This window comes from Kogia breviceps, chromosome 6 (assembly GCF_026419965.1).
Source record: "Kogia breviceps isolate mKogBre1 chromosome 6, mKogBre1 haplotype 1, whole genome shotgun sequence".
Classification (NCBI taxonomy): Eukaryota; Metazoa; Chordata; class Mammalia; order Artiodactyla; family Physeteridae; genus Kogia; species Kogia breviceps.
The window spans coordinates 112,216,658-112,238,180 of NC_081315.1; the positions used below are offsets into that span (position 1 = coordinate 112,216,658).

Sequence of the window (21,523 nt, forward strand, 5' to 3'; positions counted from 1 at the left end):
GCTAGTTTGAGGTTGCAGTCCAAGTTAAGGCAAGTGGCAGACCAGCCAAAAATGTGACTGGGAGATACTGGATATGAAAGAGGTATGGAATGGTTGAAATAAGTTCTCTACATATCCATGGCTAGTTGGGCAAGTATGCAAATGCAGGGAAGACTCAAGGAGTATGGCAAAAAGTGAAAAAACGATGTGAGATCTGAGTACTAGCAGCAACTATAAATGCATTCTTCAACCCACCTACAGATCACCTGGCAGAGGGTGGAAGACTTACTGGCCTGAACACAATGTCTCTCCCAAATCATTAGGTGACTACTAAGCTATGCAGACAAAAGGGAAACCACTAGGAAGATAGGCTAACAACAACAACAAAAAACAAACAAAAAACTGATAAGAACCATTGGCTGCTGAAAACCATGGGGCAGGTTAAAATCCACAGTTTAAGTACATGTGAATTACCAAAACAACAATAATAATAATAACAAAAACCCTAAAAAAAAACTGAATTCAAAGTTGCAATAATGTGTAATTAAAATGTTTAATTTTTAACCAAATTTACTAGATATGCAAAGAAACATGAAAGTATGATACATACTCAGGAAAAAAGCAATCAAGAGACACTGAGTGAGTCCAGGTGTTGGATTTACAAAGTGTTCAACACAACTATTATAAATATGTATAAACAATTAAAATATGATAAAAATGTGCCATTTAATAGAGAAAATAAATAAAGAGATGAAATTTACTTTAAAATGAAAATGGGCATGGGAGTAATGGGTGAACTGTTTTTGTTTTTAGTTTAAATAAATTGAATTTTAAAAATTATAAGAGAGGGCTTCCCTGGTGGCGCAGTGGTTGAGAATCCGCCTGCCGATGCAGGAGACACGGGTTCGTGCCCTGGTCCGGGAAGATCCCACATGCCGCGGAGCAACTAAGCCCGTGAGCCATGGCCGCTAGGCCTGCGCGTCCGGAGCCTGTGCTCCGCAACGGGAGAGGCCACACAGTGAGAGGCCCGCATACCGAAAAAAAAAAAAAAAAAAAAAAAAAAAAAAAAAAAAATTATAAGAGATTATCTAATGCAGATCCATAACTTTAGGCAGGCCAACTTCTATTTTTTTAATAAAAGAAAAACTAAAATTGAAACATACAACAACTGAAATGAAAAATTCACTGGAGAGGTTCAACAGCATATTTGAGCTTGTGAAAAAAAATATCAACAAACTTGAAAATAGATCAATAGAGATTAATCAATCTGAAGAACAACAAGAAAAAAGGAATGAAGAAAAACATAAACAGAGCCTCAGACAGCAATGGAATACAGTCAAGAGTATTAACATATGCATAAGGGGAGTCCCAGGAGGAGAAGAGAGAGAGATAAAGGGGGAGAAAATATTTGAAAATATAATGTCCAAATTTCCAAATTTAATGAAATCAAAGACAGCCAAAGACAAAGCAAAAATCTCGGGAGTGACAAGAGAAATGACTCATTACATATGGGGACAATGATACAATTAATAGCAACATTTTCATCAGAAAAAACGGAGGCCAGAAGGCAGTGAAGTGACATTTCAGAAGTACAGAAGAAAAAAAAAACTGTCAGTCAAGAATCCTATACCCAGTAAAACCATCCTTCAAAATGAAGCTTAAATAAAGACATTCTCAGACAAATAAATAAATAAATACATAAGAGAATTCATCTTTGCTGAAGAAATACTAAAGAAAATCTTTAAGTTGAAAGGAAATGACACAAGGTAATTTGAACCAATAAGAAAGAATAAAGAGCACTGAAAATGATAAATAAATGTCTAAGTATAAAAGATTGTGTATATATGTTTTTCTCATTTCATCTCAATTTTTTTAAAAAAAGCTTAAGATTTTTAAAAGCAATAAGAATAACAAAATATTGTTGAATTTATAGTATATAGAGGTATATTGGCTCAAAGCTATATAATACCAAATTATGTCAATATTAAACTGAAGTAGACTGTAAAAAGTTGAAGGTGATTATGGTAATTCCTAAAGCCTCTAAAAAAGCCTCACTAAAGCCTCTAAAATACAGCTAAAATATTAACAAAGAAATTGAAATAATACAATAAAAATACTTGGTTAAAACAAAAGAAGCAGTAGAGTAAGAACAGAAAATAAAAAGATATGACAAATAAGAAATAATGCAATGGTAGACATAAGTCTAACCATATCAGTAATTATGTTATATGTGAATGGACTAAAATCAAAAGGCAGAGATTGTCACAGTGGATTAAAAAAATATCCAACTATATGGTGTCTATAAGAAACACACTTCAGGTGAAATGAACAGGTTAAAAATAAAAGGATAAAAAATATATATCATGAAAATGGTAATCATGAATCAAAGAGGTAAACACAAGGGGATTACAACATGTCTTAAAGTGAATAAAAATGAAAACAATATATCAATGTTAAAGGAATGCGATGTGTGTAGAGGGAAATTTATAGGTTTAAAAATATATTAGAAGGAAATAAATAATCTAAAATTGACAATCACAACATCTATCTTAAAAAGTTAGAAAAAGGGCTTCCCTGGTGGCACAGTGGTTGAGAATCTGCCTGCCAATGCAGGGGACACGGGTTTGAGCCCTGGTCTGGGAAGATCCCACATGCTGTGGAGCAATTAGGCCCCTGAGCCACAACTACTGAGCCTGTGCGTCTGGAGCCTGTGCTCCACAACAAGAGAGGCCGCGATAGTGAGAGGCCCGTGCACCATGATGAAGAGTGGCCCCCGCTTGCCACAACTAGAGAAAGCCCTCGCACAGAAACGAAGACCCAACACAGCAAAAATAAATTAATTAATTAATAAACTCCTACCCCCAATATCTAAAAAAAAAAAAAAAGTTAGAAAAAGATAAGTAAGCCAAATCAAAAGTAAGTAGGATGTATGAAATTAAAAAGATTGGAGTAGAAAATAGTAAAACACTAAAGAAAATCAATGAAACAATAAAAAGGTCAGCAAAATGGATAAATTTTTAGCTAGAGTGACCAAGAAAAATGAGAGAAGACACAAACCACCAAAATCAGAAATGAAAGAGGAAACATCACTATAGATCCTACAGAAATTAAAAGAACATTAAGGAAATATTATAAACAACTTCAAGCTAAAAAATTAGACAATTTAGATTAAATAAACAAACTCCTAGAAAGACATAAATTACTAAAACTGATTCAAGAAGAAAGGAAAAATCCAAATAGACCAATATCAAATGTTTGCTATTTAAAAAGTAAGAGTACTGTATACAGAACAAGTTTAGTTACTGTGTTACTGGGAAGAGGGAGTAAAATAAGATGGAATTCAGTTGATTTAAGATCCAAAGATTCTTTGATTTTATGGTGTCCACCCAGATTATATCTGAGGTGATAGAGAAATTTGGGCTCTAAGGTTACTCATGAAATTGCAGCTCAATTCCTGAAAGAGGAAATAAAGGGGGTATAGTACAGGAATGATCTTCTAGGAGATGGATCAAAATTTTTTTTCAGTAAAGGACCAGACAGTAAATATTTTTGGCATTGTGAGTCATATGGTCTCTGTCACAAATACCCAACTTTGTCATTTTAGCACAATAGAACTTTATAAAACAAATAGGGGACTGGATTTGGTCTATGGGCTTTAGTTTCCCAGCTCCCATTTTAACAACTGAAATTAAAAATTATACCTGGATGTAAGTGAAGAGGAGACTGCTTCAGGCAGAAAGTTACTGTAATGGACCTATGATGATTTCTTGGGTTCTATTCTTCCTAACATCTTTCTTCCAGCAAGGCTACAAAATTTTTCTCTGCCTCATATATTTTTTCCTAAAGTTAGTAATATTTCATGAAATTTTACTAACCAGATATTTACTAGCATAAATAAGCACATTGTTTGAAATTAAACTTTTTGCTGTCTTGCCCAACACCAACCTGAGAGCTGATAAACTAAATGAATGAGAGTTTTGATTAAGTGAAGGAAGAAAAGGACATAAGAACAAAACCAAGCTAGTTCAAGATGGCAGACAGGGCACATAAAGCTTAACTGAAATAAAAGTATAGAAATATAAAAAGGAAAAAACATATCACCATGAAGAGAATTGGGGGAGAAGAGATAGTTGTTGTCACACACTTCTGGGAGGTGAAAGCAGATAGGACCAGGTTGAAGGATGGAAACAGGTAGAGAAAGCTGCAGCCTTAAATATGTGAGGTGCCTACAAAAGAAATCCATTTGACAGTAGAAACTGGAGGAAAATCTGAGCTTAGAAATAGTATACAGCTAAAGGAAGGAGTGAGGAAAGGGGCCTAAAAAAGGGAAATTAATGAAGCATTTGTACATGGTACAACAGCATCAGTCAGCAGCTCTACTCCTCTCTCCATTCCTGTGCTTAGAAACTGCTAACATTTATCATACTTTTAGTCATTGAATGGATTACCTAAGGGAGAGCTAAAGCTTTAAGAGTGATTGTTGGAGTTCCAGAGTGAAAACAACTCATTCTGGTATGTGGAAAGCCCACAACTTCATAGTCAGCTCTATGTCCATTCACCACAAACTAAAGCCCATCAGTCAATAAAGCTTTGTCCTGCCCTGTCCCAAGCAGAAGATGGTCTCAGAGCAGGGACCTGACAAGAAAACAGTCCTACCTTCACAACAGCATAGTATATCTGTATAAGCTATTGAGACCTTCCTTCTTTAAGTATCAGACAACTGAGGATCATTAACATAAAAGAAAACCCAGCGGCAAGAAAAGGAAAAGTCAAGCAAAACAAACTGAAAAACTGTCCTCAGAAGAAACCGATAATTCAGGGACCAGAATGAAATAAAACAAAAATTTTAAATTATATTCTCAGAGATTTGAGAATGTACATAAAATAAGAATAGAATACCATATGAAAGGAACAATTAGAGAACAAAAAGGGTTCTTGGAGATAAAATAAATATGATTGCTGAAATGAAAACTGGAAAAATGGAAGACTGAAAATGAAGTAAAGGAAATCTCCTAGAACAGAAAGCAACATAAAGTGGTGGTAAATATGAGATAAAAACCAATCCAGGTTGTCCAATATCTGACCAGACAAGAGAATAAAGAAAAAAAAAAGGAGGGGAGGGGGGAAATTATCAAGGAAATAATATGCAACTTTCTTAGTGTTCAGGTTGAAAAGGTCAACTAAATGCTCAATACGAAGCATGAAAAAAGATTCATACCTACACTTATCACTGTAAAATGTTGCGAAAGCAAAGATATAGAGAAGATGCTAAAATCTTCTAGATACCTTGAAAGAAGCCATTTCCAAATGAATCATAAACAGATTTATATACTATTTCTTAGCAGCAACTCTAGATACTAGAATACAGCAGATAAACCCTTCCAAAATTCTATGAAAAATTACTTCTAATCTAGAATTATATACCCAACTAATCAGATGTGAGAGCAGAATAAAAATGTTTTCATATATGTGAGGTCTCTGAAAGTTTAGCTGTCATGTATCCTTTTTTTTTGGCACCTACTTGAGGATGTATGCTAGCAAAACCAGGAGGAAACCAGGAAAGATGAAGGATTTTAATCTTGGAAACAGTGGATCCAAACCAAGAGGGCATTGAAAGGAAGCTCTAGGATGACAGTCTTCCACAGACCTAGAAAATAGCCACATAGGTGGAAGCAGAAAAGGAGGTCTCTGGGAGGAAAGTCTCCAGGAATAAAGAGGACTTCTTAAAGTTTATAAAACTATGAAGACAATAAAAAAAAAAAATCAGTGATTGCCAGGGGATTCTAGGAAGAGGGAGGAATGAACAGCTAGAGCACAGGATGTTTTTAGGGCACTGAAACTATTCTGTATGATACTGTAATGGTGGATGCATATCATTATAAATATGTCAAAACCCACAGAACACAAAGAGTGAGCCCTAATGTAATTTATGGACTTTAATAATAATGTATAATATTGGTTTATCAATTGTAACAAATATACCACACTAATGTAAGGTGTTAATGATAGGGGAGACTGTGTGTGTGTATGAGGGGGTAAAGTGTTAAACGGAAACTCTCTGTACTTACCACTCATATTTTAGGTAAATCTTAAAAAATTGCTTTAAAATGCTATTAATTTAAAAAGAAAAAACCTAGGAAACAATATGAAATGGTGTCACATATGTATAACTGAAGTCCCAGAAGGAGAGGAGAAAGAGAATGGAGTAGAATAAATATTTGAAGAGAAGATGACTTTCCAAAATTGATGAACAACAATACACAGGTCCAAAAAGTCTAGTGAAGCCCAAGCAGGATAAATACAAGGAATAGTATGCCTAGTCACACTATAATTAAACTGTAGAAATCAAAGATGAAAAGAAAAAGTTTAAATCATCCAGAAAATATAGTCAAATTACATTTAGAGGGACAACAATAAGAATTATGCTGGCTTGTCATTAGAAATAAAGGAAGCCAAAAGACAATAAAAGAACAGCTTTAAAGGGCTTAAAGGAAACAGGGCCTGTGAACTTGAAGTCTATACCCAACAAAAATATACTTCAAAAATAAAGGTCAGGGGCTTCCCTGGTGGCGCAGTGGTTGGGGGCCCGCCTGCCGATGCAGGGGACGCGGGTTCGTGCCCCGGTCCGGGAGGATCCCATGTGCCGCGGAGCGGCTGGGCCCGTGAGCCGTGGCCGCTGGGCCTGTGCGTCCGGAGCCTGTGCTCCGCAGCGGGAGAGGCCGCGGCAGTGAGAGGCCCGCGTACCGCAAAAAAAAAAAAAAAAAAAAAAAAAAAAAAAAAAATAAAGGTCAGAAAGAAGAACAAAGGAGGTATCACGCTCACTGATTTCAAACTATATTACAAAGTTATTGTAATCAAATAGTATAGTATTAGCATAAAAACAGACACATAGATCACTGGGTCATTTGTTATTCTGGAGCCCAGAAATAAACTGATATATGGTCAACTAATTTATGACAAAGGAGCCAAGAATATACAATGGGGAAAGGACAATCTTTTCAATAAATGGTATTTGGAAAATTGAACAGTCACATGCAAAAGAAGGAAGCTGGACCTCTATCTACACTATACACAAAAATTAACTCAAAATGGATTAAAGACTTGAACATAAGACCTGAAATCATAAAACTTTTAGAAGAAAACATAGGTATTAAGTGTTGGTATTGGTGAATTTTTGGATTTGACACCAAAAGCAAAGGCAGTGAAAATAAAAAAAAATAAAAAGGGCGGGGGGAGTGGACTACATCAAACTAAAAAGCTTCTGCACACCAAAGGAAACCATCAACAAAGTGAAAAGGCAACCTACCAAATGGAAAATATTTGCATATCATATATATGATAAGTGGTTAGTGTTCATAATATACAATGAACTCATACAACTCAACAGCAAAAAAACACAAACAATTTGATTAAAAATTGGGCAGAGGATCCGAACAGGCATTTTTCCAAAGAAGACATACAGATGGCAAACAGGTACAGGGAAAGATGCTCAGCATCACTAATCATCAGGCAAATGCAAATCAAAACCCCAATGAGATAACACCTCACACCTGTTAGAAAGGCTATAGTCAAAAAGACCACAAGTAATAAATGTTGGCAAGGATGTGGAGAAAAAGGAACCCTCATGCACTGTCAGTGGGAATGTATACTGATGTAGACACTATGGAAAACAGAATGGAGGTTCCTTAAAAAATTAAAACTAGAACTACCATATGATCCAGTAATTCTACTTCTGGGTATTTTTCCAAAGAAAACACTAATTCAAAAAGATGTAAGCATCCCCATGTTCACAGCAACATTATTTACAACAGCCAAGATATGGAAACACCTTAAATGTTCATCAATGAATAAATGGATTAAAAATGGTAGATACGTATATATAGTACTATATATAGTATATATATTTATATATAATGAAATATTATTCAGCCACTAAAAAGGAGGAAAATCTTGACATTTGCTACAACATAGATGGACTGACCTTGAGGGCACTATGCTAAGAGAAATAAGTCAGACAGAGAAAGACAAATACCATATAATCTCTCTTATATGTGGAATTAAAAAAAAAAAATCAAGTTCATGGATGTAGAGAACAGATTGACGGCTGCCAGAGGCAGAGGGTAGGAGGGTGTGTAAATAGGTGAAGGGGGTCAAAAGGTTCAAACTTCCAGTTACAAAATAAGTCATGAGGAGGTAATGTACAGCATGGTGACTATAGTTAGGAACACTGTATTGCATATTTGAAAGTTGCTAAGAGTAGATCTTAAAAGCTCTCATCACAAGCAAAATATTTTTAACCATGAATGATAGACTTATTGTGGCGATCATTTTGCATTATTTACAAATATCAAATCATTATGTTATACACCTGAAACTGTTATATGTCAAATGTACTTCAATTTTTTAAAAGGCCAAATTAGACATTTTCAGACAAATAAAAGCTGAGAGAATTAATTACTAGCACAATTACACAACAAGAAACATAAAAGGAAGTTTTTTAGGCTGAAGGGAAAGAATCCCACATGGAAGCCCAGATTGCCAGAAAGAAATGTAGAGAACTAGAGAATGTAAACATGTGACCAAATATAAGGGAATTTTTTTAAAACTTAAAACAAAGACTTTTGGTTTTTTAAAGCAAAAATAATAAGAATGTAGAAGTAAAATATATGATAAATCTAGCACAAGGGCAGAAGAGGGATAAATAAAGTCATACAGTTGCAAGACTTTTCTATGTTATCTTGATGTGAGCAATGGTTTTCGACAAATGTATACATTTGTCTACATTCATTGAGCTGTGTACATTTAAGATCTGTGCACTTTGTGGTATGTTGACTATAATTCAATAAAGTACCATTAACAACAAAAATTTTAGGAGATGATGGAGAGTTTGGAAAAAAAACAGGAGTATGATACAACAAACAGTGTAAGCACCCCCCGCCCCCAAATTTTGGCAGTTACGGACAAAGCTGATATAAACACTTGTGTGCAGGTTTTTGTGGGCATAAGTTTTTAGCCCATTTGTGTAAATAATACCAAAGAGAGTGACTACTGAATCATATGGTTAGAGTACATTTAGTTTTGTAAGAAACTGCCAAACTGTCTTCCAAATTGGCTGTACTATTTTGTATTCTTAGCAGCAATGAATGAGAGTTTCTGTTGCTCCATATCCTCACCAGCATCTGGTGTCAGTGTTCGGGACTTCTGGCCATTCTAATGGATATATGCAGTGGTACTTTGTTGTTTTAATTTGCAATTCCCTAATGACATATGATGTTGAGAACATTTTTATATGCTTATTTGTCATCTGTATATTTTCTTCAGTGAGGTTCCTTTTAAGGTCTTTTACCCATTTTTAATCAGGTTGTCTGTTTTCTAATTGTTGAGTTTTAAAAGTTCTTGGTATATTTTGGATAGTCCTTTATCAGTTGTGTGTTTTGTAAATAGTTTCTCCCAGTTTGTGGCTTGTGTGCTCATTCTCTTGACATTGTCTTTCATAGAGTGGAAGTTTTTAATGTTAAATAAGTTCAGCTAATCAATTATCTTTCATGGATTGTGCCTTTCCTGTTTTGTTTTGTTTTGAAGTAATCACCATAACTAAGGTCATCTAGATTTTCTCCTGTGTTAACTTCTATGAGTTTCACAGTTTTGCATTTTACACTTAGGTCTATGTCCCACTTTGAGTTAATTTTTATGAAGGGCATGAGGTCTGATCTAGATTAATTTGTTTTGCATGTGTATATCCAGTAGATCTAGCACCAGACTACCTTTCTTCCATTGGGTTGCCTTTGCTCCTTTGTCAAAGGTCAGCTGACTATGTTTATGTGTATCTATTTCTGAGCTCTATTCTGTTCCATTAATATATTTGCATCCTGTTCATCAAATTATACTCTCTTGATTATTGCAGGTTTATAGTAAGTCTTGTAGGGGAGTAGTGTCAGTTCTTCAATTTTGAATTTTTCTCCTTCAATATTGTGTTAGTTTTTCTTGGTCTTTTGCAATATCTATATAAACTTTAGAATGAATTTGTCAACACCATGAAACAACATGTGGGGATTTTAATTGGAGTTGCATTGAATCCATAGATCGAGTTGAGATGAACTAATTTCTTGACAATATTGAGTCTTCCATGAACGTGTAAAATCTATACATTTATTTAGTTTTTAAATTTCTTTCTTCAGAATTTTGCAGTTTTCCTCATGTAGATATTGCACATATTTTGTTAGATTTATATGAAGGTATTTCATTTTGGGAGTACTAGTGTAAATGGTGATACATTTTTCATTTCAAATTCCATTTGTTCATTGTTGGTAAATAGGAAAAAAAACCTGACTTTTGTATACTAACCTTGTATCCTGCAACCTTATTATACTCACTTTTTAGTTGTTGCAGGAGATTTTTTTCCCCTAGACTCTTTGGATTTTCTACATAAACAATCATGTCATCTGTGAACAAAGGCAGTTTTATTTCTTCTTTCCCAGTCTGTATGCCTTTTATACCCTTTTCTTGTCTTACTGTATTAGCTAGGACTTCCAGTACAATATTGAAAAGGAGTGGTGAGAGAGGGTATCATTTTCTTGTTCCTGATCTTACTGGGAAAGCTATTTCCTCACAATTAAGTATGATGGCGGCTATAGATTTTTAATTGAAGTTCTTTGTCAAGCTGACAAAGAACTTGTAATTTGCTGAAGTTTTTATCATGAATGAGTATTGGATTTTGTCAAATGCTTTTCCTGCATCTATTGATATAATCATGTGATTTTTCTTCTTTAGCTTGTTGATGTGATGGATTACATTAATTCATTTTCAAATGTGAACCAACCTTGCATACCAAGGATAAATCCCACAAAGTTGTAAAGTATACTTCTTTTTATATGTTGTTGAGTTCTATTTGCTAATATAGAGAATTACAACAAATTGAGAATTTCTGCATCTATGTTCATCAGAGATATTGGTTTTTATTCCCCTTCTAATGTCTTTAGTTTTGGTATGAAAGTAATACTATACTCATAAAATGAGTTGGCAAGCTTCCCTCTGCTTCTATCTTCTGGAAGAGATTGTAGAAAATTGGTATAATTTCTTTCTTAAATAGTTAGTAGAATTCACAAGTGAAATCATCTGAGTCTGATACTTTCTGTTTTGAGAGGTTATTAGTGGTTGATTCAATTTCTTTTACTGGTATAGACTTATTCAGGTTATCTATTTCTTCTTGTGTGCATTTTGGTAGATTGGGTCTTTCAAGGAATTGGTCCACTTCTTCTAAATTATCAGATTTGTGGACATAGAGTTGTTTATGATGTTCCTTAATTATCATTTTAATGCCCATGGAATCTGTAGTGATGTTCCCTCTCTCATTTCTGATATTAGTGATTTATGTTTTCTTTTTTTCTTAGTTAGCCTAGCTGAGGCAATCAATTTTACTGATCTTTTCAAAGAACAAGCTTTTGGTTTCATTGATTTTCTCTATTTCTTGTTTTCAATTTTATTGATATCTGCTCTAATTTTTATTATTTCTTTTCCTTTGCTTACTTTGAATTTATTTTGCTTCTTTTTCTAGTTTCCTAAGGTGGAAGCTTAGAAAACTGATTTTATACCTTTCTTCTTTTCTAATATATGCATTCAATGCTATAATTTTCCCTCTAAGTGCTGCTTTCAGTGCATCTCACAAAATTTGATAGCTTGTATTTTCATTTTCATTTGATCCAAAATGTTTAAAAATGTCTCTTAAGGTTTCTTTTTTGACCCATGTGTTATTTACAAGTATATTGTTTAATCTCCAAGTATTTTGGGATTTTCTAGCTGCCTTTCTGTTAATAAATTATACTTTTAAGTCCATTGTGGTCTGAAAGTTTATGTTGACAAATCCCCAGCTCAGATTCTTTCCTCAGCTATGCATAGTCTCCTAATGAACCCATTGAAGGCATTCATTTGTTACAGTGTTTTTGATTTCTAGCATTTCCATCTCTCTGTTTACATTACCCATCTGTTCTTACATGTTGTCTACCTTTCCATTGGAGTCTTTAGTATATTAGTCAGAGCTGTTTTAAATTCATGGTCTGATAATTCCAACTCCCTTGCCATATCTGGGTCTGGTTCTGATGCTTTCTCTGTCTCTTCAAAATGTGTTTTGTGCTTTTTAATATATTTTATATATTTTTGTTTAAAGGGGAACATGATGTTCTGGTAAAAGAACCTTTGGTAATGTGACGGTAAGTTGTAGGGGGAGAAGAAGAGTTCTATAGTCCTATGATTAGGCCTCAGTCTTTTAGTGAGCCTGTGTGCCCTGGGCTGTAAATTTCACAAGTTCTTTCCAGGATTTTTTTTTTCTTTTTTCTTTTTTCACCCCCTTAGGTTGTATGGGATGGCTAAAGAGGACTGGAGTTGGGTATTTCTCTTCTCCTTAGTTGGTTAGGCTAATAAAGTCCCCACAGGTTATACTCTGATAAAACAGTTTCTCTTGAGGGCAGGTTTTATTAAGAACAGGATGCTCTGGTGTATTTCACAGTGGTTACCGTTTCTCTCCCCCTGACAGATGGCTGTTGGAGGTACAACTCACAAAAGGATATCCCCCAGCACCATGACTGGGCTCCTCCTATAGTTTTTAACTCTCAGACTTGCCCACGCTGAGCTTCCAGCTAATTGACAAATTTCCTACCCTCGCTACTGGTTCCCGCAGAGGTTTCTGCTCTAACTTATGATTCTCAGTATCAACCTGTCACTAATTTGGGGGCAGTAATTTGCCCTGTGACCTCACTTCTTTGATGGAACTAAGAAGAGCTGGTGATTTTTCAGTTTGTTCAGCTCTTTATTTGTTGTAAGCATGGAGTGATGATGCTGGACCAGAAACTGGAATTGTCTGGGATATTATTTTTGAGCTCTAAACTTCCAAGACTGCTTACTTTATGAAACTAGTGGTAAAATTTTAATGGAGAAATTTGGTTCCAAGATTATTTGAAAATCATAGTTGGATGTATAATAAAGCTTCCCTTTCATTTATTTAAAGGAAAAATAAACTAATTGCCCTAGAGTATCCATTTCTTTGCGATTAGGGAAGCCAACCTCCAAGTAAGATATAAACAGTGTGATTAAAAGTGATGAGACTGGATTTCCCTGGTGGCGCAGTGGTTGAGAGTCCGCCTGCCGATGCAGGGGACACGGGTTCGTGCCCCGGTCCGGGAGGATCCCACATGCCGCGGAGTGGCTGGGCCCGTGAGCCGTGGCCGCTGAGCCTGCGCGTCCGGAGCCTGTGCTCCGCAACCGGAGAGGCCACAGCAGTGAGAGGCCCGCGTACCGCAAAAAAAAAAAGTGATGAGACTGATTTCTACATGTGGTTGAAAGTTTAGTTTTCTTATTTAATTTAAGCTGTGTACACTGCAGGATTGCTGAATTAAACATGACTTGTTGACAAACCACAACTCTCTTTCTATTATCCAGAGTATACACTCTTTTAAGAGTTTGTTTAGTTTGAAAATAGGGTGAGAGGGAGAGAAACAGATTGAAAAAGAGAGTACAAGAATCCAGACCCCCAAGATGGAAACATGAAGCTCCTTTTCCTATGAATTTCTCTAAATTTGCAAAATCAAAAATGAAGGAAAACACAGGGGGAAACCAGTTATAAATATCAAAGTTTGTTGTTATAAAACTCCTCAACTAGTTCCTGAGCAAACCACAGTCCTCAATTTCAATGGATAATCTTTGGTGATCAATACATTTCCCTCTCTTCCACATGCACCGGCCCTACTTCTAACAACTGCTGTATAGAAACTGCCCCCTAAATAAGGTCATGGGGATGTGTATGTGAGACCTATGTGCAGAAGTTATATTTACAAAGGAGTCCAGTCACTGACATTGGGAGATGTTCAAGTTTACTTTAGATTCAGGGCCTTAAAAATACTGATTTTAATTAAAAAGCAACTTTTGCTAAATGAAGTTACTACATCAATTAATAAAATTTTCAGTTTAAAGTTATCAAGCAGCAAAGAAAAACAATGTAAACTTCAAATACTAATCCTTCATCATAGTTTAATCTAATTTTTGTTCTCTGTGAGATCTGTACTTCTAGGGGTCAAACACTCTCTCTCGTTTAATCATATAGAAATCTAGGGGAAAAAAAAACCTATAAATATTTGGTGACGATGAGATGCTTTAAAATTTTAGTGGGAAAGCAAGTTCAACACAACTCTTTAAGACAGCATAAAATTTGGGGCTTGATTTAAATAAGAACCTTCATACTGGCAGAAGTATAATGTTCCTTCTAGCTACATGTCAAAAGTAGGTTTTTTTTTTTTTTTTTTTTTTTTTTTTTTTTTGCGTTATGCGGGCCTCTCACTGTCGTGGCCTCTCACGTTGCGGAGCACAAGCTCCGGACGCGCAGGCTCAGCGGCCACGGCTCACGGGCACAGCCGCTCCGCGGCACGCGGGATCTTCCTGGATCGGGGCACGAACCCACGTCCCCTGCGTCGGCAGGCGGACCCTCAACCACTGCGCCACCAGGGAAGCCCAAAAGTAGGTTTTAAATAAAAATCTTTCTATCACTTCTGTTTCTAATTTCCAAAATTTAACATAAAAAGTCATTAAAAACATTAAAATGTAGATCTGTTAAGCAATTATTATTTTTGACAGATTTAAGGAACTATTTCCTCTTTGTCCACATATTGCTTGTAAATACGGCTGCTCATCTGATCTGGAGTGTATAGATTAAGCAGTGTCTTTGTTGGCTTGTATTTTAATATTTATCAAATATATTTCTCATGTTCTATTCATTTACATATCTTATTTCACATACCATTTGTAATAGTTTTATTCAGCGTTCCTTGTGGAGGACAAAAACGCTTCTTTTCCATTTGTGGTTTTGTTTCCTCTGTTTTTGACAAGACAGTTTCCTTAGTTTCTTCATGTTCATTAGTATCACTAGCTTTGACGATCTGAAGTAAAAACAAGAAGGTCTTTTAAGAAATATACTTGTACAATTTTATGAATGTAAGAGACAACCAAATCTCATAATTAAATTCATATTATTACTGTGAACATGGAGAATTATACATACAAAATAATATTCATGCTCTATATCATCTGGGGAGGTAACAACAGTGTATTTTGTAGGGCACCTTGATTTAGCCTTTTGTAGACCTGCCTCCCTGCCATATTCATCTGTGATTTATGTATACTGAATAAGTGTGCCTATAGTGCAGGCAGAATAATTAAAACTGTCCCTACTTAGTCTAACTCCCAAAGATCATTCAACAAAACTTTTGTAGAATTAAAATGCAACTAAATTGGAAAGGAGGTGAAATATAATTTAACTTGGATTCATTTCATTTGAAAAATTATATAACAAAGAAAAATAAGAAAAAACAGATCAAGCTTTCAGAAATTCAAGGTTCATGCTTTTTCCACTACTACTTATAGATAACATATTTAGATGGTTTATGGGTATACCTCAATCTTCCAGTATTTAATGGTAGTTAGTCTAATAATGAAACTGCTGATTTAGGGGGAAAAAAGACACCTTTAGTTTGTGAGAATATTGAAAGGCTTCTCCCAAGGTAAAAACCAAACCAAAACAAAAGATTAAAAAGAAACAGAACAGAATAGTTAACCATGGAACAGTGATATTCAAACATCCTTGCTGTTATCATGATGCATGTGTGTGTGCGTATGCATGTACGTGTGTGGACATGCAGGCCAATGCTTTGAGTGTATTGATAATATTTTTGAGTGCAGTGGAGAGACAACATCACATTGTCACAAGAAATAGTAACAAAGGTTAGAGAGCTTGGACAGATAAAGGAAAGGAAGAGGAAGCATTTAATGACTAGGGAGACAGAGGCACCACAGCAGCTGGTGTAAATGAATTATGTAGCTCTTTAAAATCAAAGTTCTTTAAACTGGATCATGATTAATCTGTTGGATTTCTGATAGAGAGACCATTTCTGGAAAGTCTGTCACTATACAAAAGGTCCAGGGTAAAGACACAAAGGTGAGTAGGGTGCGTGAATGGTCATATACAATAAAACCATATTATTTTAAGTTTTATTATTTCAGAATTTACAATAAATTTACATAGAGTAAGATGAAGTCTTTACAGATAAAGTAATTAGAATCAATGGTGAATATTTTAAACATTTTTTAAAAAGGACTTTTTTGGCCCTTAAGAACTGTAGAAACCTCTATTTAAAAAATAAACAATTTATAATTCTAATTAGGAGCAATTAATATTTAGTAAAACTAGGTCAACAAAAAGTCTAATGACTTACTCTACATACTTGCAAAAATTAAAAAATGGGGCTTCCCTGGTGGCGCAGTGGTTGAGAGTCCGCCTGCCGATGCAGGGGACATGGGTTCGTGCCCCGGTCCGGGAAGATCCCACATGCCGCGGAGCGGCTGGGCCCGTGAGCCACGGCCGCTGAGCCTGCACGTCCGGAGCCTGTGCTCCGCAACGGGAGAGGCCCGCATACCGCAAAAAAAATAAAATAAAATAATAAAATAAAATAAAATAAAATAAAATAAAAACCTGGGTCTCCGTCGAATGTACAGCACAACATTTAAATTAATTTCGATTTTTCTTTACCTCTTGTACTCTAAACTATTAACTTTATTCTGGACATGGCAAGAAATAGTAAGCCAAATTTTCATTATTCCTAAAATCTGCCTTTTCAGTTCCAAAATGATCTATAGTCACCCCTTCCATGTTTTCATTCCTTTTGCCCATTTCTTGGGACATATTAAAACTAGCTATTTTTAAATGACCACTTCCTTTTTTTTTTAGCATGAATCATTTATTTTTTAAATACCCAGATAACACATGATCATGTTAGAAAAACAAAAACTATAGATAAGCAGAAAAAAATAAAGTCATTCCAAATCCCACTATTCAGAGTTAACCATTGTTAACATATTGATATATATTTATCTAGAAATGTGTGCATGTATATAAAAGAGAGAGGGAGACTGAGAAAGAGAATGTGTGTTATTTATTAATAAGAATGTAAATATGCTAGTGTTCCATAACCTGCTATTTTACTTAACAATATGTCATGGATATCTTTCACATTCAGTAAGTATAGGGCTATGAATTCATTTTCTATGTTTTCATAGTATAAAATGACCACTTCTCACTTTTAAAGCAAACATATAAAAAAACCTATTAAGTAAACTTTAAAATAAATTTTAGCATCAGATTGTTTTCATGTCATGTTACAATATAGTTTTAATTTTTTACCTGAAGAGTTGTAGATGATTGGATGTTTTTATCCTCCAAATGTTCATTTTTTGGATCTGTGGTATACATGCTAATGTTTAAAAGTAATTTGAGAGAAAGAAAAAAAAAGGACTATAAGTCCATCTGAAAACAAAGACGGTTAAGTGGGATTAATTTTTAAATAATTTTTTAGCATAAAGTTTCACCACAGTCAAGTCGGATATCTTTATAGTAAAAACAGTCCAAATATTCATTTTAAAGTTATTAACCAAAGTCATGTGCATAAATTTAAAAAATCATTATCACAAAACAATTTAATACTTCTCAGTAGTTCATAATCCTGGGCCATATCTTAAAAGCATATATCAGAAAACTTAGTTCTTTATTTCGTGCACTGAAATAATATGTTTGAGCTAATTTCCATCATTGATTTACTCTACTCAGTCAACTCCTGCATAAGAGACTCAAAAAAAATTTTAAATGAAATGTCATCAACTACGTTAAAACCTACATCTATAAGCATGCTGTCTTTATACATGGTCCATTAGAAAGGTCTGTGGGTTCAACACTTAAGTAAAATAAAATAGGTTTTATTTTGATTAACAATAAACTAGGAAAAAACAGTGAACTAGAAACGTATCAAGAGGAGAATTAGTTCTGGAAACATTTACTTTAAAATATCTGTTGTTTCTACCTTCTCTGTGATCTTTGCTGCCTTTGAGTAGAGGGAGAGTATCTTTGCCTTAAAAATATCTTTCAACTCTTGAGTTACTGTTGAGGACAAAATTAAAGATTTCAAGTTTTAATTTTTAAGTACTTGATAATAATGTGTTTCAAGTATCTATATTTTTTAAAAGGCAAGCGATTTTAATAATGAAAGTTTTTAATGAAAAGGAACATTAACATCTGAGTACCTACCATATGCTGGGTGCTTACATATATTGTCTCACTTTATGAAGTAAAATATTAGTGTGTAAAATCCTATAAGGAATCATAACTGAATTTATGTATTGAAACAGAAAGTAACATTTATTTTCTTTAATTTGATGAAAAAATTAGATCTCTAAGTCCTTTTAAAGTAAAACTCCATTTTAGTTAAACGGAATATCAGAATTATTAGAATGACTACCTGTTAGCTGTTAGACCAGAAGCTAAGGGTTAGTAAGCCCTATGAACAAGGAATGTGGGTGAATCACATAAGCTGTGTCAGGTTCTGAAGGGACAGGCTGAGGGTTAGCACCATTAAAAAAATCTGAACTCCAGTACACAAGAGTCAGGGCACAAAGTTCACCCACTCAGTAAGTTCTGAATGCCTACTCTTCTGGACTCTGAAGATAAAAGCAGCAAAACAAAATGGGAATATAGGTTTCTACTCTCATGGAGCTTATATTCTTGTAGGGGGGAAGGGAAAGACAATAAACAATATTTTCAGACTGCAATTAAACACTGAAGAAAATAAACCAGCATGATGTCACAGTGGTCAAGGGGACATTTCAACTGCGACTTGAATGAGGACAAATTGTGAGTCATAACTAGGCAGATGTACTAGGAACATGCAAACATAATACCAAGAATCATACAAGGAGAGATATCAGGAAACCAGGCAGCATATTTTAAGATCTGCAACTATGTCATGATTAGGATGGCAGGACTTGGGATCCAGGGGAGCAAACAGTGCATTAGAGCTTGAAAACCTAGATAAGGGGTCTGAATAATAAATTTAATAGGTTAGGAGCTATAAGAGAAGCTTGATACTGTGTCAAGCAATATTTGTGCCTGGCAATTACTCAAAACTCTCTTTACATATTTGCCAAAAGTGGAATTGGTAGGTGGTATGCATAGTAACTAAAAGCAAGAACTTTGAAGCTGAGATAGAAGTGATTTATTTCCCTTGGCCTCAATTTCCTTATCTGTAAAATAACGATATAATATTGCTTAATTTATTGGTTATTCTGAGGATTAAATGATATAATAACAGCTGATACAACTTCGACTGCTAAACACTTAACATGAATTATCTCATTCGATTCTCACAACTCTATGAATTATTTACTATTATTATCCTTATTTTACAGATGTTGAAACTGAGACCCAGGAATTTTAAGTAATTTTCCCAAAGTCACACAGCTGGCAAGTAGCATAGCTGGAATTTGAACCAAATACTCTTTAGTATTATTCAAATCCTTATTAACCTTGGTATCATCTGTCTTTTTCCTTTTCGTTATTCTGGTGATACTGAATTATGGATTTAAGTTGCATTTTCTTGATGACTAATATATTTCATATATTTATTGGCCATTTAAATATCTTTTTTAGTAAAGTATGTGTTTAACTCTTTTGCCCATTAGAAAACTGTATTGGCTGAATTTTTCTAATTGATTTGTTGGGAGTTCTTTATCTATTCTAGAATGGATCTTTCTTGAATATATAAATAGCCAATATCATTTCCTACTCTGTGGCTTGCATTTTTACTCTCATGATGGCTTTGAATGAACAGAAGATTTTATTTTAATTTAGTCCAATTTGTTCTCTTCTTCCTTTATGGCTGGAGTTTTTATTGTTTTAGAAATCTTTGCCAACCCTGAGATCATAAAGATATCTCTTTACATATTCTTCTGGAAGCATTAGTGTTTTGCCTTTTACATTTAAGTCTATGATCCTTCTGGAATTGACTATTATATATAGTGTGAGAAAAAGATAAAAATTGATTTTTTTCCCATACGATATCTAATTGACTCAGCACCATTAATTTTAAAAGACCATCCTTTACCCATTGCACTTCAGGGTCACCTTTGTTGTAAATAAGGTGACCACATATATGTGAATTTATTTTTGGATTCTGTTCTGGTCCACTGGCCTACTTTTCCATCCTTATGCCAACACTACATTAGTGCTTACATAGTAGGTGTTGATAGAGTTGGACTGACTCTTTGGCTTTTTGTATTTCCATATGAATTTTAGAATCAAGTTGTCAATTCACAAATACACACACACACACACACACACACACACACACCAAAACCTGCTGGAATTTTGTCTGAAATTGTACTGAATCCACAGATCAATTTGGGGAGAACTTGATATCTTAATAGTATGTCAATCCTTGAACATTGTATATCCTTCCACTTATTTAGACTTTCTTTATTTTAATAACGTTTTGTAGGCCTTTAAACTGAATTTAGAGGTCTTGCACATCTTTCATTAGGCTTATTTCTAGGTAGGCTTATTTCTAGGCATTGATGCTTTCTTGGATGTTACCAAAATAGTATCATTTTAAAAATTCATTATTTGTTTTTGCTGATACACAGAAATACAAGTAATTTTTGTTTATTTATGTTATATGCAGGCCTTAATAAGTTCACTTTATTCTAATAGTCTGTAGATTATATTGGATTTTCTAAGTATACAAGTAAGTATACAAGTTTTATTTATGCATTTAATCTCCTTTTCTTTCTTTACTGCACTGGTTGTAACCTGTCTTTATAGTTGCTCAATATCCTTGATGACCTTTGTATTATCTGTTTTCAGTATTTCTTTTACTATAGATCTGTTGACAATAAACCCTTTCTTTCTTTATTTGTCTGAAATGTGCTAATTTCACCTTCACTTTTGAAGGGTATTCTCACTGGATACAGAATTCTAGGCTAGAAGTTATTTTCTGTAAGCATTTAAAAATGTTCCATTGCATTCTGGGTCTCATAATTTCTGTTAAGAATTTAATTATCAATCTTACCATGACTCCTTTGAAGATAATATATTTTCCCTCTCTTTGACTGATATTATTATAGTTACTTAAAAAATTTTTATTTTGATAAAATATACATGACATAAAATTCACCACTTTAAAGTGTGCATTTCAGTGGTATTAATAAGTGCATTCACATTGTTAAGCTACCATCACCACTGTCCATCTCCAGAACTTCTTCATCATCCCAAACTGAAACTCTGTATCCATTAAACAATAACTCCCTATTCTCTCCTCCTGAAACCCCCTGGTAACCACCATTCTACCTTCTGTCTCTATGATTTGACTACCCCAGGTACCTCATATAAATGGAATCATACAATATTTGTCCTTTTGCATCTGGCTTATTTCACTTAGTATAACGTCTGCAAAATTCATCCATGTTGTAACATGTATCAGAATTTCCTTCCTTTTTAAGGCTGAATACTATTCCATTGTATGTATATACCATATTTTGTTTACCCCTTGTCTTTTTTTTTAGTGGTTCACTATTAATAATTTAATGATTGAGATAATCCAAATAAAATATTCAGCATAGTCCCAAGCATATGGTAAGTACTCCATAATGGTAACATACTCAGAAAGGAAAGCAGAGTTGCTTA

At 34.4% G+C, this 21,523-nt stretch overlaps 1 protein-coding gene across 12 annotated transcripts in view; it reads right to left on the minus strand.

Moving 5' to 3' along the window:
- SLC9B1 (solute carrier family 9 member B1) overlaps positions 1 to 21,523 on the minus strand; it is a 65,280-nt gene that overhangs the window by 29,853 nt on the left and 13,904 nt on the right. For 8 of the 12 annotated variants that reach the window (XM_067036418.1, XM_067036411.1, XM_067036422.1 and 5 more), the window contains exons 2-3: positions 17,198 to 17,267; positions 14,762 to 14,900 (exon numbers count right to left, since the gene is read on the minus strand). The exons of 1 other annotated variant lie outside the window; for it this stretch is intronic. In XM_067036418.1, coding sequence (XP_066892519.1) covers positions 14,762 to 14,900; positions 17,198 to 17,267 — 209 coding nt within the window. Of the gene's footprint in view, positions 1 to 14,761; positions 14,901 to 17,197; positions 17,321 to 17,870; positions 17,948 to 21,523 lie in introns of all 12 variants that reach the window. 3 more of the 12 variants (XM_067036413.1, XM_067036415.1, XM_067036419.1) reach the window with 3 other exon arrangements.